Here is a 26,533-nt window from a genome sequence, read left to right on the forward strand (position 1 = left end):
GTTCCATCAGAGGACCTGGGTTTGATTCCTGGTGTGGGCATGTAATTTTTCCACATATATCAATTAATTATTTATAACCCTGTTCATTTATTTAATTGTGTTTCTACGCCCCCAGTGGTGTTTATAATAGACATGGATTGTCCCCCCATTGGAGGAAGACCCTCTCGTGTTCAGGCCGTTGGTACTCTTATGGTTGGCATCGAGCGCCCCCGAAGCATTCTTTTTTTTTTTTGGTAAAGATCGAGGCTCGTGAAAGAGCTAACATTAATCACAAAAAAAAAAAACGGACACATAAAACATATAATAAGGGGAGAGAGGGGAAAGCACGCCAGCACAACATTTGAGAGTAGGGAGATCTGTGGGAGGGAGAGGGCTTGGGGGAGGAGGCATGGCAAGGGGGGGGGGGAGGGGTGGGAGAAGTATAAAACACAAGGACACTGCAAGGATTTCCAGGAAGGAAGTTGGTATTTCAAAAAAGTGGATCTGGGGTGAATTAACGGGGGTAGAAAAGATCAAGGTTTTGGATGGGGGAAGATAAGAGATGGTGTTGAACAGCTGTTTTAAAGACCTGGAGGGAGGAGTGGAATTGAAGAGAGTATGGGAGTTTGTTCCAGAGGCGGGAGAAAAGAGGAATGAAAGAGTGAAGGTGAGCAGAGAGTCTTGATTTTGGCAACTTCACCAGAAGAGGGTTGCTGGCAGATCTTGGGCGACCTGTAGGAATATCTGGGGGACAGAGCACAGATAGAGCTGGGGGAGCTAGGCCGGAGAGGAGTCGGTAGAAGACAGAAAGACTGCCTACATGCCTGCGGTGAGGCGTGCCAGACCGTATCGAAGGCACGAGATATGTCAAGGGAGACAGCTCTAATTTCCTGTTTGGCATTGAGGACCTCCATCCATTGTTGAGACAGCAGAAGCAGCATGTCCAGAGGAGAGTGACCTGGTCTAAAACCAAATCGATGATCAGAGATCAAGCCATTGGAGAAGAGGAAGGATTTGATATCCGAAGCAATGATGGATTCCATGACTTTGTTGATAATTGGAAACAGGCTGATTGGTGTGTTGTTGCAAGGATCTGTTTTTGCACATTTTTTGTGTAAAGTGGTGATGTTGGCTGATTTCCAAGCTGATGGAAAATTACCTTGAGCAAAAGAGAGGGTGAAGAGAATCGAGAGAGGGTGTGAAAGAGTGGCAGAGCACGATTTTAGGACCCGTGGGCTGATGCCGTCTGGTCCAGTTGCAGAATCAGAGTCGAGGTTTGACAACAACTTCTCCACCTTGTCAGGAGAGAAGGACACAGAGTCCTGGAGCAGCTGGGTACGACTGGGTAAGGTGGGTACAGAGGGAGATGGGTTTGGGATACAAGATTTTGAGGCACTCGGCTTTTTCAAGTGCGGCGTCATCTGTGTAGCCATTTGAGGTATGGGAGGGGATGGAGGGCGAACAAACACCAGAAACATATTTGACCAGACGCCACCAGGATTTGGAGGAAGGAGACAGGTTTGAGAGTTCATTCTCGAGTGTGGAGAGATAGTGCTTCCTGGCTCTCCTGAGGGTAGACACACACTTGTTCTGGGGTAGTCAAAGGAACTGAGATTGCCTTCAGTTGGATTAGCCTTCCAAGAGGCAAAGGCAAGTTGTTTCAGGGCAACTGCCTCACCACAAGATTCAGTGTACCATGGACGGGAGGAAGGGTAAGACAACTGAAGACGCGATGGGATAAATATGTGCATGAGAGAGAGCAGTTTGATTTGGAAGAATTCCCAGGAAGAATTGATGTCAGAGGCAGTCGAGATGGGAGACCAGTCCAGATGATTGATGGCTGCTTGAAGACCGTGCCAGTTGGCCTGAGTGAAATGCCAGACTCGCCGACGCTGAGGAGGCTCTCTGAGAATGGTCAGAGAGATGTCCACTTTAACAAGCAAATGGTCAGATGAACCGATTGCAGCAGAAGAAGAGCAGCAGACATTTGCAGGGAAGTTTGTCATAACCAAGCCTAGAAGAGAAGATGCTCCGTTGACTGAGATACGGGTCGGGAAATTGACAGATTGTGTCAGTCCCAGTGAGTCGCAGAAGTCCTTTGCTGAGGTGCCATGGCTGGTGTGAGAGGTACCCACACCCAGCCAGCTGGCATGGTGACAGTTGAAGTCGCCACATATGAGGAAGAGAGAGTTGGGATGAGTGGATAGAAGTTGGTCCATGTTGTCAGACAGCTAAATGTAAATGGAGTCATCACTGTTTGGAGGACGGTACAGAACACATATAAACAAAAGGTGGGAGCGTAGAGGAAGCCATAGCCAGAGGTACTCCTGGGGGTGAGGTGGAGAGAGGGCAGTGCAAGGAGAGTGAGGAAGAGAGTTTCTGATAAAGATAGCAATCCCACCACCAGGACGAGGCTCAGGTCTATCATACCAGAGGAGGGAGTAATATAACCAGGAAGAGATATTAAGGAATCAGAGACATCTTGAAGGAGGAAAGTTTCTGTTAAGCAGATTAAGTCTGGATTTTCAGAAGCAACCTGAATTGAGATATCAATCAGGTTTGATCAAATGCCCCGGATGTTTGAGGTCCATACTGTTAATGAAGAGGGAGGGGAGCATCGGGTACAGGACAGGGTAGGGGAGGGGTAAGGTCAGATGAAGGATGAGAGGGGAAGGTAGGGAGAGCTGTTGATCGAGTGTCAGAAATTGCAAAAGAGTTACAAGAAAGGGAAGGATGAGGAGGACAAAGGGTTTTATGGTGATGGGATGGGGCACAGTGAGGGGTTGTTTGAGGGGGGCAGAGGAAAGTAGAAGGTTGGAGGAGGTGGAGGGATGAGATAGAAGTAAGATGAAGTGGGGAGGAGGCAGCTTTGAGGAGCAGGGGTGAGGGGGAAGAATTGGAGAAATATGGTAGGGGGGGGGGGGGAGATTTGAAGGGGAGGGGTTTGGGGGGAGTTTTGAAGGGGAGCGGTGAGGGGGAGTTTTAAAGGGGAGGGGGGAGGAGGAGATTTGAAGGGGAGGGGTGAGGGGAGTGTTTAGGAGGGGAGGGGCAAGGGGGGTGATTTGGAGGGGGGAGAATTGAAAGGGAGGAGGAGGAGGGAGTTTAGGAGGGGAGGTGTGAGGGGGGAGTTTAGAAAGTGGATGGTTAATGAAAATCGAACATTTATAACAAATTGGGTTTATTGTAATTTTCAAGTCAGAGATCCGTTTAAAAACGATGGAGGAGGGGTGGAATGAAGGTGAGTTTCGAGCATGTAGGGAGGAAGAATTGTAAGAAATAGAATATTTTCTTGAAGTGGAATGAATTGAAGAGGAAATTGAAAAATTTGACGCATTGACGGAAAGAGAGTGGCAATCATATGTGTGGGAAAATTGCATGCTCAGTCAGGGTCGTCCAGATAGCTCAGATGGCAGAGCACTGATATGGTTCACCAGAGGATCTGGGTTCGATTCCTGGTCTCGGGCATGTAACTTTCCCACACATGTAAATTCATTAGTTATAATCCTGTTCATTTATTTAATTGAAATAAAAAAATGATTTTAAAGGTTGTTTAATTTTATTTTGGAACTCGTCTTTTATGCCACCCTATCTAACATATTACATTAGATATTCGTGCCTGTTGTTTGTGTCCATTATAACGTCGTTAAAAACAGAAAGTTTCCATTTGGAATGATTTTCAATTTTGTTTGACAGCCAGACAGGTAGAGTAAAATAATTTATCTCACTCCTCTTTGCACATGTGCGATCGAGACGAACCCAGAGTCAAAGTACTGCTAAACTGCAGGCATGTTTTCTGATTCATGTACTGATACGTGCTCAAAATATAACATTCAATTCAAATGAAGTCGTTTGTCGATTGTAAACTGACATCTGTGGATGGACGGACAGACGTACAGAAGTTAACCGATTGCTTAACCCCGTTCTTCGTTTCACGTGCGTGGGGTAAAAATGTACCATATTGATCCATGTTAGCCTGGTGTTGGCTTAGCGGTTAGGGTGCCGGCTTGGGATACCTAGGATCCTGGGTTCGAATCCCGGTCGATCGCTGAATTAACGCCAGGGGGGTCGACTCAGCCTGTCATCCTTCCGAGGTCGGCAAATTGAGTACCAGCTTGCTGGGATGAATGATCCCGGTGTGTACCCCGATTTAGAATAGGTACACCGTATCCCTGCGCATCCTAAGAGCGTGACCAAGGGTTGGCGTCAGGAAGGGCATCCGGCCATAAAAACATTGCCTCAAACAGGGAACCATGATTGTCATGGGGCCCGCAAGGCTAACCCCTGCTCTAGCGGGGAAAATGGCCTTTAAAACGATCATTCATTTTTCATATATTGATCCATGTTCAACGAGAATCACACATCGAGTTTCAAAGTGAAAACCCAAATGCGTTTTCACAGTGTAAACGGAGCATTTAATAAATGTTAGGCACATGAGCAATGACTCTCCAATTTGAAACCCCCAATCACGTGACCTTACAAACAAAACTATTTTTTAAAAATACGCATTCCTAACAAAAGAAGCCATTTTACTGAGCAGGGAAATTAAATTGACAATTCAGTGGATTCACACAGTTTGTCTCCATTAAAGTAAATACAGAAAACGTTGTAAACATGTCACCAATAATTAGATATACATTATCTGCACAACTCATGCATGCTGCATATTGTTGCCCACCTTTTCTGTAAGCGGAACCGCAATTGGTTTCTTGTCGGGCACAAGGTCGATGTAACCTCCTGAAAGGACCACACCTCCATTTTCCACCTGCACATGGTAAGCGTATTCAGACTAAGTGAGGGGGTTCACACAGCTTGATGCTACGTGTATGGAATCAATGATGATATTTGGAAGATAAAAAGAGGAATTTGCAAATAATTCTAACATATGCTTCGAGTCAGATAGATTTAAGACGAATTAGTCAAACTGATATTTGCACATTTTGGAAATTTAATAAAAATTCTCCAAATTTTTTTAGCGCTATTTAACTAGTGCAAGCAATGTTTCCTTTTTATCGCCTGACATTACAAAATCTATGATAAGGTCACATGAACATTTTTTATCTGCTCCTTAGCTCTCAATTGATGCTCCATATGTACCAAGGCGCCGCGCATACATACCAGGCGCCGCGTCGGCTCCATAAACTCAACTTCAAGTGGGCTCAAAATTGTTTCAACGCTGTTTATCACCAGTCTTCATGACGTCATAAACCTCAGTTGCGGAGGCAACATTTTGTCTAAAGTTGGCGTGAACATTTCGCCGATTTGAGAGGTTTCCATGCACATGTCTGCTGACAAGTACGAGGATTAAAGAAACGCCTTGGCTGCTGTCTGCTCTAAATTGGTGTACAAGGTCTTCATGTATAGCCTTGTGGAGGCATCAATGGCTCTCCTCTGTGAGTTGGTGTCATGAAATCTCTCGTTGAGACCTTGAACTCCCAGAGGTAGTGAAATATAAGATCCTGAAGGTGATTGCTCTTGCATGACAGGATATGAAGCAGACGGAATGTTAATCTCCCACCGCAATAAAACTGCACTGCCAAAAAAAAATTCTTACGCAGAAATAATTTCTTCAAAGAGGAAAAGTTTTCTTTTTTCCAGAAAATCGTTAGCAGGCAGAATAATTTTCTTAAACTGCAGGTGGGGCAAAACTTTCTTGAATTTGCTTCTATTTTTTTTATTCCTTTTAAATTATTTAAAAAAGAAAAGAAAAAAAAGCTTGGTGTTGGCTGAGCGGTTAGGGTGCCGGCTTGGGATCCTAGGATCCTAGGATCCTGGGTTTGAATCCCGGTCATCGCTGAATTAACTACCAGGGGGGTTGACTCAGCCTGTCATCCTTCCGAGGTTGGCAAATTGAGTACCAGTTCACTGGTAATTCCCTGTGTGTCGTAATAGGCGACTAACAGGGTTGGCGGCAGGAAGGGCATCCGGCCATAAAACAACAACACAACAACATGCATTTTAAGGCCATTTTCCCTGCTAGAGCGGGGGTTAGCCTTGCGGTCCCCATGACAATCTTCTCCATTTTGCCCTATTTTCTGCATCTCTCCTTGTTAACCCCCTCGCATGCATTTCTTCTTCTACCATCTTTAGCCAAGTCTTTCTCGGTCTTCCCCGTCCTCTACTTCCTCATACATTCATTTCCATCACTCTTCTCAACCAGTCACTTTCATCCTTCCTCAACACATGACCAAACCATCTCAACCTGTTCCTCTTCACAGCATCAATCACAGGCTCTATTCCCATCACCTTTCACAATTCATCATTTGTCTTCCTCTCTCTCAACGATACTCCGCACATCCACTGAACCATTCGCATTTCCACCCTTTCCAGCCTTCGTTGCTGCTCTACATTCATGACCCATGTCTCACTCCCATAAATCATAACACTTCTCACACATGCAGCATACACCTTTCCCTTCAGCTTCAACGACACTCCCCTCCTCATCAGCACGCCACTCAGTTCCCGAAACTTCTTCCATGCACATCTCACTCCAGCAACCGTTGCCGAGTCTGATCCACCTTCTCCATTCAGCATGTCTCCGAGGTAGCAAAATGTTTTCACACCTTCCAGCTTCACGCCGTCTCCAAGATCCAACTCAACATTTCCTCCATCTGCAGCTCCCTCTGTGCACACCTTACATTTGAATGTAGCTGCCACACTGGTTAATGACCCTCTCAGACCACTACATTTTTGATGAACCCACTCAGCGCACATTGTACATTGAATGGAGTTCACTCCGACACCCTTCCTACACACAGCACAGGGTCACTTCCCAGTTCTTTCCACCTCACCACATGCTTTACCACTTGCCATCACCTTCGTCTTTCCTATATTCACCTTCAGTCCTTTTGTCTCCATACATTCCTTCCACTTGTTCATCTTTTCCTTCAGTCCATCCATACTTTCCGCAATCAACACCAGATCATCTGCATACAACAACTCCCACGGTAAACCCTCCTTTACGTTCTGAGCCAGCACCTCCATCACAGCTACAAATAGTAGTGGACTTAGTACAGACCCCTGATGCACTCCCACCTTCACCTCAAACTCACCACTGTTCCCGTCCTTCGTCCTTACAGCTGTGCGCACTCTTTTGTACATTGCCATCACAACTCTGATCAACCATTCCTCCACTTATAACTTCCTCAATGCCCATGTCAATACTTTGCGTGGTACCCTATCGAATGCTTTCTCCAGATCAACAAACCCAAGAAACAACTTCTTCCTCTTCTCCATGTACTTCTCCTGCAACTGCCTCACAATAAAGAGCGCGTCTGTCGTTCCTCTTCCTGGCATAAATCCAAACTGCATTTCGTCGATTTTCACCTTCTTCCTTATCCTCCTCTCCAACACCCTTTCCAATGCCTTCATTCCATGCTCCAATAACTTTATCGCTCGGTACGAGCCACACTCCAGAGGGTCACCTTTCCCCTTGTATAGAGGGACGAGGGTACTCAGTTCCCAATCTACTGGAATGCGACCTTCTTTCACCACCAGATTACAGATCTCTGCCATTCTCTTCACACCCCAACTTCCTGCTGCCTTCAACATATCTCCCACAACTCCCGTCGGCCCTCCCGCTTTTCTACTCTTCATTGCTTTTATCGCTTCCTCAACTTCCTTCTCAGTTATCTTCTCTGCCGGTCCTAAAACTGGGTTACTCTCTATGTTTCCATCCCATTCATTCTCTGTATTCAACAGCATTTCCATATATCTTTTCCATCTTCCTTTAATTCCATCTGGGTCCACAATGATTTGTCCCACTTCATCCTTCAAGCAACTCACCCCCATCACATCACACCTCTCTTTCGCTATCTGCTTTGCAATCCTGAATACTGCTGTCTGACCCTCTTCCGAATCCAAGCGTTCTCCGAACATTTTCCTACATGCCTCCTGCGCCTTTGCTACCTCTTTCTTTGCAGCCTTCTTGGCTGCCTTATAACTTTCAAGCTCTGCTTTTTCTGTTCCCGTACCCTTCGCCTTCTGCCACTCCTTTAACTTCTTCCTCTTCTCGTCAATCCTCTTTCCAACTTCATCATCCCACCACCATGTTTCCGAGTGCCTCGGTGGTCCTTTTGTCCATCCACATACCTCACCAACGGCTCCCAACAGACAATCTTTCATTGACATCCAACCACGTTCAAGCTCAACCACATCATCCTCTATCCTACTCAGCCTCTCTTTTAATGCCTCCCTTACTGTCACCTCTTTCAACCTCCACACCTTCATTCTTGGTTGGTACTTCACCCGCCGAGCTCTCCTCGCACCTTTCACCCTTATGTCGCAGTCAACCAAGTGGTGCTGTGAAACAGCCTCCTCCCCCGGGATCACCTTTGTGTCCCGGAGGTGCCCCCTATCTCGCCTACGCACCATCAGGTAGTCAACGGTTGTCGTCGACCCACCTGACGTGTATGTAACAAGCTTATTATCCCCTTTCTGGAACTGAGTATTACAAATCAACAAATCAGCTCGATCAGCAAACTCCAAAATCCTTTCACCTTCTCCATTTCTCACACCATATCCGTAACCCCCATGAACTCCCTCAAAACCGTCCATACTCCTTCCCACATGTCCATTTCGGTCTCCTCCTACCACAACAACTTCCTCATCTTTCACGTTTTCCATCAGCTTCTCTATCGCACACCAGAACTTGTCCTTCTCTTTATCGCTCCGACCAACCTGTGGAGCATATCCCGAGATGACGTTCACCAAGAGCTTTCCAATCATCATTTTCACCATCATCAACCTATCACTCACTCTAGTCACACTCACCACACTGTCTACAAACTCCTCAGAAAACAGGACACCAACACCATTCACGCCCTCCGGGCACCCTTGCCACACAAACTTGTATTTCTGTCCCTGCCTACCCTTCACCATTCTCACACCACTTCCCTTCCATCTCGTCTCTTGTACACAATATATGTCCACTCTTCTTCTGATCAATACTTCCACAACTTCTCCTGATCTCCCTGTCATTGTCCCTACATTCCATGTCCTAAACCTCAGAAACTGATCTCCACTTCGGGCTGTACCCTGCCCATATGTAGTTGTAATTGTCATGGTTCTCTTTTTGAGGCAATGTTTTTATGGCCGGATGCCCTTCCTTCCTGGAAGGGATGCCCTTCCTGTACAAGTTTGACAAACTACATTATAGGGTAAAGCACCCAAAGGTGATGAAATGTCGTACATCAAATGAATGGGAATCAGAGACAGTCTTTAGGAAACCCAGTCCATCGACACACATTGAGCGCACATCTGGTACAACGACTTACCCATCCCCCAAAAAGCAAACAGTCACCAAAGTTCTTCCTGCAAGCCCTACAAAGACCGCTCAAAGGTCATAGGCAAATGGGGATGGGGGAGCGGGTGGAAATCAGACAAGCAGACCACCGCTCAAATTAAATGGAGAAGCCCCTCAATCTTCCCACTCGTCGTCTTCCTCAGAATCTTCCTCTTCGTCATCCTCTTCATCCTCATCAGATGAATGGATGGCTTTGCTGCGCTTCTGCATGGCCTCCATCAAAGCACCAACGATTCCTGAAGAGACTTCAGGTGTGGAGCCTGACGATTCGTTCGGTTCTATTACCGCCTTCAGTGGAATGCCATGCCGGAATTGGTTAAGGAGTGCGTTCCGACCAGATGTAGAGTTTGATTGAGGTCCAGAGCTGCTCTCCACCTTCTTCAGCTGCTTTCCTCCACGGATCTGTTCAAGCAATGCACCCCATTCCACCCCAATTGGTGGTGCCTGTGTGGGTGGTGGCTGCCCCGCTGGGGGGTGCTGTGGCCCAGAGTAAGAAGATGCTGGTGGAGGGCGGGGGTGGGGGGGAGGCGGTGGTGGTGCGGGAGGTGGAGGAGCTGCTGTTGGGCCAAACATGTGAGGTGGTGGAGGTGGGGGACCCACGGGTGCAGACATGGGAACAATTGGGGGTGGCAGATTTGGAGGAGGTTGTCTGCCAAATGGAGGAGGTTGAGGTAGAGAACCTCCACCAATCGGGTTGTGAGATGGAGGTGGTGGGGGAGGAGGGTTTGAGGAATAGGACGGGCCTCTATTGGGAGGAGGTGGGGGAGCAGAGCGGCCACGAGAAGGAGGGGGCGGTGGATGGGTGGGCCATAATCAATCACATCCGGCCATAAAACATTGCTTCAAAAAAGGGGACCACGGTGCCCGAAAAAGGCCAACCCCTGCTCTGTGGGAAAAATGGCCTCTAAAGGTGGTTCTTTAAATTATAAAATATATTTTATAATTATTTTATAAAATATAAAATATATTTTATTATATATTATTAAAATATATTTTATATAAATATCCAATATTGGCTTCCCCAATGCCCTTTGTTCGTATCAACCTCGACCTGGTCCATGTGCTTATCCAGCAACCAATCAATACCTTGCTGTCCTTTCAAAAACTTATAAACGAAAAGAGGTGAGGGAGAGGGTGGAAAAAAAATCACAATAACCTGGAAAAAGGGAGTGCTTCGGAAGGGGGTCATTTGGGGGGTAGAATAGATTATGGGTATGGACCTGAGGTAGTGATGAACAGATGCCTTGAAGGCCTCGAGGGAATAATTGGACTGAACAGACTGGGTAAGTTGGTTCCACAGATGAGAGAAAAGAGGAACAAATGAGGGGAGGAAAGCAGTGAGCCTGGATTTTGAGAGTTTAACAAGAACAGGGTTACTGGCAGACCATGTGCTCCCTGCAGAAACCTGCAAGGGACAGAGCCAAGAGAGGACAGAGGCTGCAAGACCAGCAGAAAGACGTCAGACTACAGAGAGGCCACCAACCTGTCTGTGATGCAAAAGTAACAGGCCTAGACACTCAGATTCATCACGGGAGGTGGCAATGATTTTGACGGCCTTGCTTTCCACAACAACAAGAAGGGGAAAGTGTGAGGCAGGTGTGCCAGCCCAAAGAGGAGAGCAATACTCCACCTGCATATTTTCTCTCTCCTCACTAGTGTTTGTTCGAGTTTTCTTGTTCCTTCTGTACATCTATATAATAATAGCGTAAGGACTCGACTTTGTTATCCGTTTTACGCCGCACCCAGTGACCCGATGCCCACGGCACTAATGGATTTACGATCTACGAACCGCGCTCTTTGTTTATCACGTACAGCCATACTCGAAAAATCTGAATTAGCCGACGTTGGGGCCCAAAAGCATCCAATTAACTGCCAATACGACGCCATCTTACGACGCCATCGTATTGGCGTCTGCTGGACGAAGGCGAAGCAAGCCGTCCGCTGATTGGACAGGCGAAGGCGAAAGCAAGCCGTCCACTGAGTGGACAATCCAGAGCATGCATTTGTGCCGGTGTCAGCGATCGTTGTTCATATACGCACTCTTCATTCTCATCTTTCTTCCTAACTCTTACTTGGACAAGCAAATCCCCTATGCCATCCATAATGGTACACTCTATCCATACACCACATCCTCCCTTCCGTGGATGTTCCACGGGTTTCGGCTAGTCTCTATTAACGGTCCTATCAGTCCGCTTGTCCATCTCCTGTCAGCCTAATCTCCTCGTGTGTGTGTGTGTGTGTGTGTGTGTGTGTGTGTGTGTTCATTCAAGGCACCAACTTACTAAGAGTAAATACCAAAAATATGGCGGAATAAGGAAAATAAAAACAATGCTAATGAGCCAGTTTACAGCAAAACCTGGAACGACGACGACAAATGTGGTTCAAGGATGACCCACGTACCTTCATTTGAAAAATCACACGATGTCCCTCCTTCCACATGTCTGTGGTCAGGGTCTGCCCAGGAATGACTGGCTTGGAAAATCTCACCTGAGTAACCCGGGATAGGAAAAGGTCGTCATTTATCGATACAATATGATCTTACCTCCATCACTTTTACCTCATTACTACGAGCAGCCAATAGCACAAGATGGCCTCCTCTTTCGAAAATACAAAATGTCATATAACTAAACGAATAATAATAATAAAAATAACAAATGTGTATAGAAGGTGAGGTTAAGGTCAGGGGGGAAGTCCCATGAGAGTGCTTTCAGCCAATGTAGTCAGGCCAGTTAAAATAATAATAAATTGACCCTTACAAGTCAAGCACACACAAAAAGCATAACGTTTAAGAAAGTTTTCATGTTGCAAGCACTTCCGGTGTACTTGGCTCACCTTTATTGCCTTTAACTTGCTGCCATCGCCGTTGGCGTAGCGCTGCAGCACATGCCTGGCCACAAAGCCAAACAAGCACAGGCCATGCAGAATTGGCTTTGGGAAACCTTGGACAAAAAAATGAGGAAGAGCCAAAACTTTTTTAAAAAGAAAAAAAAAGAACGTTTATTGGACATGGGAATAGTGTTCACATCTAAATTTTTTATGTAGCTTGTAGCTGTAGTGTGCTACAGCTGTGTCGTGTCGTGTGTCGTGTGCTGTAGCTGTGTGTCGCAAGAGTCGACTAACAGGGTTGGCGGCAGGAAGGGCATCCGGCCATAAAACATTGCTTCAAAAAAAGGGAACCACGGTGCCCGAAAAAGGCCAACCCCTGCTCTGCGGGAAAAAATGGCCTCTAAAGGTGATTCTTCTTCTTCTTCTCTTCTTCTTCTTCTGTACACAAAGGATTCTTCTTCAGGAGGGAAATAAAATGAAATATTTCAGTTGTAATGAGTAATTTCTACAATCCTACCTTAATTGCAATCATAAGAAAAAACATTTCTTGAATCACATTTACCATTACATGGTTGATGGGATCTTTTTATAGTAGAACATGTAATAATAAAAGTTAAATGCAGAAAGTTTGTGTGCAATAGTATTGCTACTCTGAGAAAGTCATACAGGAGGTGATGTCAATGCTCCTCTTCATCATCATGCTATGCCATGTCTCATTACCTCAGTCATCGATGTTGTGCTTTCACCATCGTTTCGGTTTGTCTGTGAGCTGGATATCTCAAATATTTATGGACGGATTCGGACGGAATTTGGTGGACAGGTTGGGTGTGTAACAATGATTAATTGATTAGATTTTGGTGAATATCCGAATACTAGAATTTTCAAAGTGATTCTTCACCACTGAGAGATAGGGCCAAAAACGTTATGTGGCACAATATCTCAAAAAGTTATGGATGGATTCGGATGAAACAATGGGCAGGTTGGGTGTGTGACAAGGACGAAATGGTTCGACTTTGGTGAAGATCTGATTCAGATCTAAGAGTTTTAAAGTGATTTTTCACCATTGAGTGATAGGGTTAAACACGATATATACAGGGTGTTTCAAAAAGATTGATACAAATTTGACTTCCTGCCATTTCTTTGTTTTTTGGCCTATACCGTTTTCCTTTTCAGGGTTTGGTGATGTTATTGTGGTATTTGTTCCCTGGGATTTCTAGCTTCCTACCTCAAATATGCCATTGACAGTGGAGCAGAAGACAAAGGTGGTGGCTCTGTGGTATGAGACTAAATCAGATGCAGGCACCCGCCGGAAGTTCTGCCGGGAATATGATCTCAGAACATGTGATGGACCCGCAAATTCTGCCATTCAACGTATTGTGAAGCATTTTGAGCACAAGGGTAAAGTGCACAACCAGAGCAATGGCAACAGTGGCAGGCCAGCATCAGCAACCAAGAGCCAAGCCAACATGGACGCCATGCGGGATTCTGCAGTGGACAGTCCCAAGAAGTCCCACCCCCGGCGCTCCCAGGAGTTGGGCATCAAACCAACATCAGTCTGGAGTATCCTCACTAAGCAACGGAATCTTTTCCCAAACATCATCTCTATTAGGCATAAACTGAGTCAAAATGACAGGAGAAGGAGACTTGATTTGTGCAATTGGCTCAGTGACATGATGGAGCGGTACCCAAACTGGATCAACCCGATGTGGTTCAGTGATGAAGCCCATTTCACTTGAACGGTGCCATCAACAACCACAACAACATTTTATGGGAGGCAGAACCACCTGAGACCTACAGGAAAGTTGGACAGAACTTTGGAGTCGGGATCAATGCCTGTCTGAACCGCAGAGGGGTACACATCGAGAACGTCAATCACAAGGATTTTGCGTAAATGCCAATTTCAGACCTTGGGCTCTCAATAACTCGAGCAGTGACTTCACTGCAATAGCAATCATTGATAGAAAATACCATGTCATAAGCTTTCAATAAATGTTTGGTTCACGTTCCTGATGTTTATGTTTCTTTGTAAATAAACGTTTAAAGTTGTATCACTCTTTTTGAAAAACCCTTTCGATTTTGGTGAAGATCCGGATCAGGATACGAGAATTTTTTAAAAGAATTTTCAAGTGATTCTTCACCATTGAGCGATAGGACTAAATAACGACATATAGTACGATAACTAGAAAAAGGTTGTGTATGGGTTTGGATGAAACTTTGTGGACAGATTGGGTGTGTGACAAGGACGAATTTATTCGATTTTGGTAAAGATCCAGATCAGGATACAATAACTTTTTTAAATATTACTAAGTGATTCTTCACCATTGAGAGGTGGGGCCAAAAAAGATATGTAGCATGGTATTTCAAAAGGTTGCGGATGGATTGTGACAAAAACGAGGTGAATGAGTTGGATATGTGACAGGAACAAGCATTCGACAGATGACAAACGCTGGTGAAAGCATTCTGGGTAAAACCAAGATTGTAGCGCGGAGAGTCACATCTGGTGTGGAACAGAAGTGGATGCTAAGTTCCTCATGAAGAGCATGAGACCTGCTCAAATTCACACGAGGCCGTCTGCACAATTTGACGATGTAAATGCATTTCAAGTGATGTGTTTAAAAATGATGCAAATAGTTGAAAAATAGCTGTGAATTACTGAGTAATCTTCGACATTTTCACAGGAGCAACCCTCTGTCACTCAAAGCAAAAACGAAATGTTTTGAACAGCAAATTGTAAAGTATGAAAATGCAGAATTGGATTTCTGTGTTGGAAATGTGAAAACAACCATTCGTTCTCACTTGAAAACCAGGCAGGTTTGTACAAGGTGCATACCAAAGGACTTTTAACCAAAAGGCAACTTGCGTGACCAATGCAGGTAGCGTACCTCCCATAATGCTACCAGGGGAACCATCTTTAGAAGCCATTTTTCCCCGCAGAGCAGGGGTTGGCCTTTTCGGGCACCGTGGTCCCCTTTTTTGGAGCAATGTTTTATGGCCGGATGCACTTCCTGCCGCCAACCCTTTTAGTCGCCTCTTGCGACACAGTGAACTGGTACTCAATTTGCCGACCTCGGAAGGATGACAGGTTGAGTCAACCCCCCTGGTGTTAATTCAGCGATGACCGGGATTCAAACCCAGGATCCTAGGATCCCAAGCCGGCACCCTAACCGCTAAGCCAACACCATAATGCTACCAGTGGGAGGGAGATTATTTATTGAAGATCGGAGAATATCAATTTATTGAAGATCGGAGATATGTAATATCAAGATCAATTATTTTATGGGAGAGTCAATGAGTGAGTCAGCAAGGAGTGGAGACATTTTGGTCCCGTCAACAAACATAATCGAGGTTTGCTCATCAGTCGCAAAGCTTGGCAATAGTGGGTTTGGGAGCTTAAGGGTTAAATTCACATGGAATTTTTGAATATGGGAAGCCATCAACAGAGCAGTACAGCACCTTGTACGTACGCAAAGCTCTCTCAGCACATGACCGTACTACCTGGTAATGATGATCTTCATACATTAAATGGACCACTAATACCTAGCAGAGAGGAGATGGATTGGAAGTTCAAATCATTCCCTCGTGTCGAGTCCAGACATGTCACATTGTGATTTTAATTTCTTTGGCTCGCTCAAAGAAGAACGGCAGCATTAAGGCTATGAATGACGAAGACATCAAATCACGCATGAGTTCTGAAACGGTCATGTTCCGGTCCAAAAGATTTCTGGCAGATGGACGGCAGCGGAGCAAGCCCACGTCAATGGAACGGAACAGGTGTGGAAGGGTATCAGGGGATTACCATAAGAAATAGGTAGGTTTTCAAAATCAAATCCCCTGTACTATTGTACATTGTTATTTTCGAGAATAGAAAGTCCACATCAACCTTTGAAGACTCACAAATATTGAATTACCTGTTCATTCCCATGTATGCTCGTCCGTTAATTACCATTATCTTCTCAACAGCCTCGATGCTTTCCTTCAATTAAAACGCCATACCTGTTGGTATGATTACCTGCCAGACTAGAAATTTCGGAGTCGATGTGCAGGGGATTGAAGTCTCCGCTGAGCCGGTACAGGGCGGCCTAGGGGAAGGAAACGTGTAAATGGTCAGACCACAAATCATGGATAAACAGAAAATCCCACATCATTGCCTCTCTGTCCACATTCCTTCTCCATCGATCATCTCCAATTTATGCTAAACACGCTGATGGGCCTTTCCATCTGAACAACCTTCCCCATCACATTACCCTGATTCTGGAAAATTATTTTCAATATGCATTTATACCTGGTCCACTGTGGTCTTCTCCGTGGTAGACGCATCAGGTACCCGGTTGGGAGGCTTTATATGAGTCTTCTGCGAGATATAAACATTTCATCAGAGATTATTCAAAGTCCCTGTAAATATAAATGGTGCATAACGACATCATCAGTGGCCAATACTGTGAATGACATTAAGGCGTATGTTGGGGCCAGAAAGCGTTTTTAAATTTTCAAAAAATATTTGTTGAAGAGATATACTAGGACTCAAAGCTTTTGGATGAAAATACACCACAAGGATGATGGAAGCACCAATTACGTCTTTTTTTTCCTTTTTTTTTGTATACAAGGTCGAGGCTCGTGTAAGAGCTAACATTGATCACAAAAAGACAAACTGACACATAAAACATATGATAAAGGGAGCGGGAGAACAAGATGGAGAGCAGGGGCATCGGGAGATCTGTGGGAGGGAGAGGACTTGGGGGGAGGGGAAGGAGGTATGGGAAAGGGGGGGGTGGGGGTGGGAGAGGTAAGAAAAACACGTGGACACTGCTAGGACTTCCAGGAAAGAAGTCGGTATTTCAAAAAGTGGATCTGGGTGAATTAACGGGGGTGGAAAAGATCAAGGTTTTGGATGGGGGAAGATAAGAGATGGTGGTGAACAGCTGTTTTAAAGACCTGGAGGGAGGAGTGGGATTGAAGAGAGTGAGGGAGTTTGGTTCAGAGGTGGGAGAAAAGAGGAATGAAAGAGTGAAGGTGAGCAGAGAGTCTTGATTTTGGCAGTTTAACCATAAGAGGGTTGCTGGCAGATGTTGTGCGACCTGTAGGAATATTCGGGGGAGAGAGCACAGAGAGAGTTGGGGGAGCTAGGCCAGAGAGGAGTCGGTAGAAGACAGAAAGACCATCAACCTGCTTGCAGTGAGTGAGTGAAAGGCCCTTGGAGTTAGCTTCATCGCGTATAGACACTTATAGAAACATCGATCGTGGGACCGTGGCGAATCTGCATATGGCGATCTGCGAGTTTCATGTTTAGAAAGTAGAAACCATCACGGCATGTCGTCATTTACTTGAACTCGATGTCTCTTTTTTTATTCCAAACAGCATAACTCCAATCACAAATTAAATAGCATTAATATAAAAAATAAACTTTTAACAACATTGTTAATGTTTCCTTCATTGTAAAAACTACCAAGTCAACAGTTAAAAGGATTTTGAGCCGATAGGTTTTACGGCCTTGGCAAGATCGATGGAGACAGTGATCTGTTAGCTTATACACCGCCCAAATAGCTATGTGGAATTCTTTCAGGTAGAGATTAAACTCACGTCGTTTGAACTTTGGCCGAGGTCATTTTTTACTTTTAATGATGTTTATATATGAATCAAAAAAGAAGATAATTGGTTTTGGGTCGTCCTTTCTGCATATCTTGTGGGATTGTGAGTTGGAGAGACGACCGTGATGGCGGGGAGGGGGTTGGCATTCTCTCAAGCAGGGATTCAACCCATGTCCTCATAAAAGGTTTTTGGCCGAGGTCATTATTTTTAACTGTGTGTTTTCATTCATCAGGTTGCGATCGGTGCAGCCATTTGTGCGGTACCCGGGAAAATAACGTGATGCGGGAGTCCAAACCTGAAAATGCTAGAGACCAAAGCTGAAATTGGAAAAACAATATAGCCTATTTTACTCCAGGGGTCCCAGGATTACCCACCCAAAATATCGTTGCGATCAGTTCAGCCGTTTTTGCGGTATCTTCAAACGGACAGACGGACGGATGGACAAATGGACATTTGGTAAATTATAGTAAGATGAAAATTGACAATTTTAGAAATTTGGGTTACGTTGACCTTTTGACCTATGTTGACTTCATCTATAATTGGTGGTTGAATTCAGTGACCTGATATGAAAATCCAATTCAAATTTCAAGTCAATCGGATGAAAATTGACAATTTTAGAAATTTGGCCTATGTTGACCTTTTGACCTATGTTGACCTCATCTATAATTGGTGGTTGAATTCAGCTAGCTGATATGAAAATCCTATTCAAATTTCAAGTCAATCGGATGAAAATTGAGGATTTTAGAGATTTGAAAAAGTGGTTGACTATGTTGACCTATGTTGACCTTTCGACCTCAAATATAAATAGGATTTTGTCGGACCACTAACTCTACCATTTAGTGAAGTTTCGTGAAGATCGGTTTAAAATTGTGACCTGTAGGCAAGTATAAGTGAGTGGACAGACAAACACACACACTCAAACACTAACACACACACACACACACACACACAAACACGCCCACAATCACACAAACAATGTGGAGTAATGAACATACTTGTCCAAAAAAAAAAAAATTGCCATGTAACAAACAGGGGAAAAAACATAACCTTCGTCTGCCTGTTCACAAATCAATGTATAATGCTGATGCTACTCCTACAGTGATTTTATCCTTATTTCACAATGGCATAAGAGGACAGTGAAAGGGTCTCGCAGGTGATATATAGAAGCAAAATCATGTATCCATTAAAACTTTGTACAGTTTTACCAAAGGTGCTGGGAATGCACACCTAAACCTGAAATGAAACCCCCCAACCTGCATGCACATTCTTTTTTCATAAAGCAAAGGCACATATGTGCTTCATACGGGTGTTTAAATGCGACATTTTACACAACGCTGCTCCACTCACTTTGATGAATTACTACAATGAGCATCCTCACATCTACCAGCGTAATGACACTCGCTAGAAATGAGGTCGACGATTACAAGACCGTGGAATGTCTTGGAATAACTCATGATAAAAAAAAATTGAATAAATGACAATGGATTAATAATCCTGCACATTTCATGATTATCCCAATACTTTTGATATTATAATGTACTGTAGTGTCGGTATGGAATACCAGGAATTGGAAAGAACATCCCTGCAGCCCCCTCGAATACATCCACACACCAGTCCATGTGCTCATACGTCTCCCTACAGGCTGCTTGACAGTGAGCAAAGGATTGCCAAAGGGAATTCTACAATCCGGGATGAGGACGGAATCCTATCCGAAAATCCAGGCTCACTGCTCACACCTCCATCGTTTGTCCATCTTTTCTCTCGCCGAGGATTCGACTTCTCCGGTCTATTAAATTCAATTCTTCCCACCAGGGTTTCAAGATAGCTGTTCACCATTACCCAAGGTCATCCCCATGTCTCTTCTACCCCAAATCCCATCCCCAACTCACGGTCTCTTTTACCGCAAATTACCGCATACCCAAACACTCCTTTTTCCCAAGTTATTATGATTCCTCCTCACTCCTTTTCGTTTGTTAGTTTCTGTTTGGTTTGTTCCTTTTCTGTTTTCCTCTTCTTCTTCTTCTTCTTCTTCTTCTTCTTCTTCGTGGTTCATTCAGCTTGTGTGCAATTTGTTCACCCTGATGTGTTCTTCTCCCCTCCCTTGAATCCCACTCCCACTTCTGACTTCTCCTCTGCTGTTGACGTTTCCCACTTTGCATTTTGTTCCCTTCCATTCTGCTCCAGCCTTAGCCTGGTGTTGGCTTAGCGGTTAGGGTGCCGGCTTGGGATCCTAGGATCCTGGGTTTGAATCCTGGTCTATCGCTGAATTAACGCCAGGGGGGTTGACTCAGCCTGTCATCCTTCCGAGGTCGGAAAATTGAGTACCAGTTCACTGGTAATTCCCTGTGTGTCGCAAGAGGTGACTAACAGGGTTGGTGGCAGGAAGAGCATCCGGCCATAAAACATTGCTTCAAAAAGGGGACCACGGTGCCCGAAAAAGGCCAACCCCCGCTTTGCGGGGAAAAATGGCCTCTGAAGGTGGTTCTTCATTCTGCTCCAGCCCTGCCATGAGCCTTGTTCACATACACCAAAAAAAAGAAAAGGAGTTAAGTCAAGTGGAATGGCCAGAATAGCAAGGCAGATTAGCTTTTAACATTCTCCATGCGCTGTTGTTGGCGATATTAAATGGAAGAACAGTCACCAACGCATTCATCCATGCTCGGCGCGTAGAGAACGGTGCGCGCTGAAGCTCCTCCAGCCAAGTGTACAGACGTTTATTTCATGCAAAACTAAACAGCAAATTGTCCCTCAAGCTAAGATCCATTAGTCATCTGGGAAACTAAAAAGTTCTTGAAGCAGAGACAACTTGGCCGCTAAATAAGCGGACAGGGCAATAAGCTAGAAAATGAACAAGAGAAGCAGCAGATTCAACGCCAGAGGATGAGACAATGTGGAATTAAGTAGGTGTTGCTTGGAAATGCTTCTTTTTTTTTTCATCCTTATTTTTCCACAAGATTTTATGCCATTTTCTCGTCACAGGAAACAGTTCAATGACACTGTTAAAAGCAAGCGCTGAAAGACGAGTTCAGCAATCGTGTCTATTATTTTGATCGGCAGCTCTTCACACCAAGGGGGTCATTTGATCAAATCATAAATCACGGTGCTACAACTTCCATGGAAAGCTTAGGTAGGCAGCTCAGGCCTTCCCTCAGCGTCTCCTGGAAAGCAGAGCATACCTTCATTTTGCCCGAGGATCTGCTACCAGCAAAGCCACCAGAGCTGGGTACGAGCAGGGTAAACTGGTTGAAAGAGACGGGTACTTTGTCTTCATCATGGGTGTGAACTGTTAAAGGAAAGGGGGGGACGGGGGGACGTGAAAGGCTTCTGAAGGAACCAACTTTGATTCCAACCAACAAGAAAATCATTAAATATTCAGTTCTTAAACCAATGCTCACTTGAAAGTCCAGTGTTCAAATGGACGGCAACTCAAGGCAGTGTCGCAGTGAAGACAATTCTCAAATCTAGTCTACAACTGCTCCCATTCACTCCAAGTTACACTTCTCTCCCATCTGTGAAATATTTGATCTGTCTGCTCATGCTTGCTCTTCCCTAATCTTTAACCTGCCACCTTGTGTTACTCCCATTACGATTCATTATCTTATCTATTCCCTCTGAACCTTTATATTTGAGGAGCCAACTCTCAAAAGGGGCCTAGAAATAGGGCTACGTAGAGAACCGAGCACACAGGAGGTTTGAATTCATATTCTGTTATCGTGATGCCTTTGGAACATTTTCAGGTATTATGTACAGTTGGATTGTGGTATGACTGTTTTTCTACAGCATGGTATATGAAGGGAACGTCATGCTCAGAAAATGCCATTTCCATGCATTTGGAATAAGTGTTCAAATGACCATGAAAATGTTTTGGCTTTCCGATTTTATTCAAACTGGTGTCAAAATATTCGTCTTTGAATGCAGCTGCTGTCAAGACATTTCTGCGTTTGATCTTTTATTCATTTTAATACTATATACCATGTTGAACAGCATGCATATTATTGTACAACAATGATATTTTGGCACATACAATGCAATGGAATGATTAAAATTTCTGGAAATCATTTATCCAACAAATTTAATGTCATTTAATTAATTGTACACACACACACACACACACACACACACACACACACACACACACACACACACACACACACACACACACACACACACACACACACACACACACACACACACACACACACACACACACACACACACACACACACACACACACACACACACACACACACACACACACACACACACCAAAATAAACTTATCACTTTCATTTTTTGAAATGTGCAGCTTTACAAACACGTTTCTTCAATTGTAATGGGTGATTATGTAATGGGAACTTCACTTCAATCACCTGGTTGATCAACAATGAAATGCTTGAGTGGTTCTGTATAGGTGTCTTACCCTTTAAATAATGACCCTCATAATGAAATCCTTCAGTTCTCGTGGTTAGACATTCATTTACTGCTGTCTATAGTCACTCTGGAGGCTTCTGACAGGGAAAACAACAAGAAAATTCAGATGCCACGCCTGACATCTGAACAACGTTTATGGGCAATTGGGATGCTTGAGGCTGGTATAAGCCAGCGAACAATTGCCCAACGTATTGGTTGCTCACAGCCTGCAATTTCCAACATGGCCAGGCATTACGGTGAAACTGGAACTGTGAATGATGGTCCACGAAGAGGAAGACCACGAGTAACCACCCCAAACCAAGACCGCTGTATTGCGCTGCAGCATCTTTGTGATTGTTTCGCCCTGCGACGCAAACAGCTGCAGTGACAAAAGGTCGCCACAACAACCGCATCAGTGTCTCCACTGTGTGGAGGCGCTTGAGAAATCGTGGCCTGGTGGCAAGATGTCCTTGCAGAGGTCCAGTGTTAAATGCAGTGCATCGGCGGAACAGACTAAGATGGTGTCTGCAGCATCGCCGCTGGACACAGCAACAGTGGAGTGCAGTCTTATTCAGCGATGAGTCCAGATTTTGCCTCCATGCTGCTGATGGGCGCCAACGGGTATGGCGCAGAGGTGGGGAAAGGTATGCATCATGTTGTATTCGCCAGATCAATCGTTGAGGAGGACCCAGTGTGATGGTATGGGCCGGCATTTCCACCCATTTCAGGACACTTCTGGTCATCATTAAAGACAATCTCACTAGTCAGCGTTACGTCAATGACGTTTTGAGACCTCAACTGCTGCCATTTCTCCAGGCTCATCCTGACATCGCAGGTTTCCAGCAGGACAACGCTCGACCCCATGCTGCTCGCCTGACCACCAACTTCCTCCAGGATCAGGGTGTTGAAGTGATGCCTTGGATGCCTTATTCCCCTGACCTCAATCCCATTGAGCATTTATGGGATGAGCTTGGACGACGTCTTGCATCGAGGAGATCAACGGCTGTAAATCGGCAAATGCTCATTCAAGGCTTGCAGGAGGAGTGGGACAGACTTCCCCAGGACCGCATCAGACGCCTGGTAGAGAGCATGCATCGGAGGTGTACAGCCTGCATCACAGCTCAGGGAGGACACACACGATATTGAGGACTGCTGTCATTCTGTCCTTGACTGTTAGGAGTGTTGTGTCTATTCCTGTGTAATTTTGTTTTGACTGTATTCAGGTGCGTGCCTTTGTGTTGCAGTGCTGTGACTTTTGTTGCACCACCCCTTGTGATGTTCATGCTTTTTGTTTTTTGTGATTGAGGCAACCTCTTGTTTAATGACATGTGATTAGTAAAGATAGCTGAACTTTACCTGTGTTCAAATATTTTTCATTTTTGCGAGGAGGAATTCAATATCAATGAGTGTCCTTCTAAAGATTTGATGTTTATTTTGATGTTGAGTATATATATATATATATATATATATATATATATATGTATGTATGTATGTATGTATGTATGTATGTATGTATATATGTATGTATATATATCTATATATATACATACATATATATATATATATATATATATATATATATATATATATATATATATATATATATATATATATATATATATATATATATATATATATCTGCAGTTTTGAAATTGGCACATTGAAGTCATTAAAGGTTAAAGGGTTGCCCCCCATAGTTAGTCACACGAGCAACATAAAGGCCCATTTGTCATAAAGTTATGTCTTAGTATGTGTAGGAATAGGCCATTTCCCCTCTTAGTACCTGCGTTGTGTAAAGACAGGAGAGTAGGCCCCATTCATTTTGCGTCCACCCTCCAATTCTACCTCTGTGGGCATAATATGGGATGGACACAATTCTACCTCTATGGGCGTAATTGATCCCGCGCCCCATTCGGCTGACCACTAGTCGAGTAACACGAGGTAGGCCTGAAAAGGAGGGGTGCGGGGTCAGGGAGAGCGGCGTGGGGAAGACGGTAAGAGCCACCAGCCAATCAGGGCTCTAGCGGCATGGCGTGAGAAGGCGTGGTAAAGCGCGTCTAGTGAGTTCAAGAAGGTTCGCGGGGCGTGCCTATATAATGCGCTGCGCAAAGCCCTCGAAAGGACTTGAACGGCGGTGGCGAAAGGATAAGGACTGGACTGGTTGAAAGGACTGGTTGGAAAGGGCTTGAAGGATTTGTTCAGTGAGGACTCGTCCAGTGGTTTGATAAGCGAGTGTTGAGGACTTAAGGGACTTTGATGTTGTCCGAGCTCGTTGTGCGAGGACTTTGATGCAAGAGGATTTGAAGGACTTGTTCAGTGGAGACGCCATTGTGAACTGTAACCTCGCAGTATAACGTGCGTGCCCAGGGGGAAGAAGAAGCGTTGGCGGTACACGTACGCAGGCGCAGCCAGACACGCCGGGAACGCGAATAGCGCTTTTCAGCCACGCGAGTAAATGCGGTAATAGCCGTGAGTGAGTAACCGCCAGCCGCGCCAGAGACCGCCCCCTACCGTTCGCCCCAAGATAACCTTTGCGTCCAAATGGCACGCTACAAGCTCCTGTCTTCTGTTCCATCCATCTACACGGAACGTGCCGGGGACCGGAGGAAGCTGCACGAGAGCCATCCCTGGACGCGCGGACCATCATCCTGCATCTGCAATCCCCGTGTGAGTGTGAGTGAAACGGGCCTGTAGTCTTTGGGTATTAAGTAAGACTTTTTAAGGATTTGCTCTGTGTCTCTGCTCTTGAATCATTGTGTATATTGTAAATAAACCTGTTCTTCCTTTCTGATTCGATTGTACCCGTGATTTCTCCATTGACTAAGCGTGGTACGAATAAAACCGCTTGAATCGGGTTCCACCATCTAAACGGCGCGGATCGCGTGTACGCAACCGCTCGGCGTATCAACACACGTGGTTCGTGCGAGGCTTGTCTCCTGCAGTGCGAGTGTGCGAGTATTTAGGTAATAAGCGAATTTGGTCCTCATACCCTATTTCGCGCTGTCCGGAAGGGACGTCATAGGTCTCGGGTCGCGCCTGGTCAGTCAAAGACAAAGGGACTAATCCCCCCTTGGTAAGGGGAGAAGGTCGGCGACAGATCCGCAACAATATATATATATATATATATATATATATATATATATATATATATATATATATATATATATATATATATATATATACATACATACATATATATATATATATATATATATACATACATATATATACATATATATACATACATACATATACATATATATACATACATACATATACATATATATACATACATATACATACATACACATACATATATATACATACATACATATACATATATATACATACATACATATACATATATATACATACATACATATACATATATATACATACATACACATACATATATATACATACATACATATACATATATATACATACATACATATACATATATATACATACATACATATACATATATATACATACATATATACATATATATATATATATAATATATATATATATATATATATATATAATTATATATATATAATTATATATATATATATATATATATATATATATATATATATATATATATATATATATATATATATATATATATATATATATAGTCATCCCTCGTTTATCGCGGGGGTTACGTTCCAGAACCCTCCGTGATAGGTGAAAATCCGCGAAGTCGAAACCATATATTTATTTTATTATTTTTATATATTTTAAGCCTTTAAAAACCCTCCCCATACTCTGATAAACCTTTCCCACGCTCTTATAAACCCTTTCTACACTCTTAAACACACTTTTGAGACCCATCGTTACGTATTAGAAAAATATTTGTACGTGTATATATAGCTGTACAGTATATTTGAAAATACTGTAATAGATACTGGGTAAGTATATCAATAATAGTTTTTACTGTACTGCACAGCAAAGAAGAGCATTACAGCTCTTCTGAAGGCGCCACTTCAGCAGGCGCCTCGTCAGGTGGTGCAGTATCTTCGTCGTCGTCCGGAACTTCTTTTCGTGCTGAAGACGTAGGCGTGTCTTCTTTCTTTTTTCGGGTGAGGAACATAGTGATGGGCAGTTGCTGGCGCTGCCTTTTCTTCTGGGCGAGGAGGTTTTTATAGACTTCAATGCCTCCGTCGATTACATTTCTGAACTTCAACGAACGAATCATCTGGGGGTCCCATTCTTCAGCCCTTCCCTTAACTTATTTTGCCATTCTCACTATGGTTGCGAGGCGTTCCAGTGATAGGCCTTATTCTTCTTCATCCCCTGGACCCTCTTCTTCCTCTTCTTCTTCCTCACTTGCTGACTTCGTCATCTCCACCAGGTCTTCGTCCGTTAACGGATCTGAGTGGGTCTCGAGCAGCTCCTCAACGTCATCGGGAGTCATATCGTTGAA

At 44.3% G+C, this 26,533-nt stretch overlaps 1 protein-coding gene across 1 annotated transcript in view; it reads right to left on the reverse strand.

Annotated features, from left to right (window-relative positions):
* HSD17B4 (hydroxysteroid 17-beta dehydrogenase 4) overlaps positions 1-26,533 on the reverse strand; it is a 216,062-nt gene that overhangs the window by 2,090 nt on the left and 187,439 nt on the right. The window contains exons 16-21 of the mRNA XM_068108628.2: positions 20,869-20,975; positions 16,389-16,457; positions 16,116-16,185; positions 12,113-12,219; positions 11,681-11,767; positions 4,655-4,741 (exon numbers count right to left, since the gene is read on the reverse strand). Of these exons, the coding sequence (XP_067964729.2) occupies positions 4,655-4,741; positions 11,681-11,767; positions 12,113-12,219; positions 16,116-16,185; positions 16,389-16,457; positions 20,869-20,975 (527 nt within the window). The remainder of the gene's footprint in view (positions 1-4,654; positions 4,742-11,680; positions 11,768-12,112; positions 12,220-16,115; positions 16,186-16,388; positions 16,458-20,868; positions 20,976-26,533) is intronic.

Source organism: Myxine glutinosa, chromosome 2, assembly GCF_964187855.1.
Source record: "Myxine glutinosa chromosome 2, kmMyxGlut1.1, whole genome shotgun sequence".
Lineage (NCBI taxonomy): Eukaryota > Metazoa > Chordata > Myxini > Myxiniformes > Myxinidae > Myxine > Myxine glutinosa.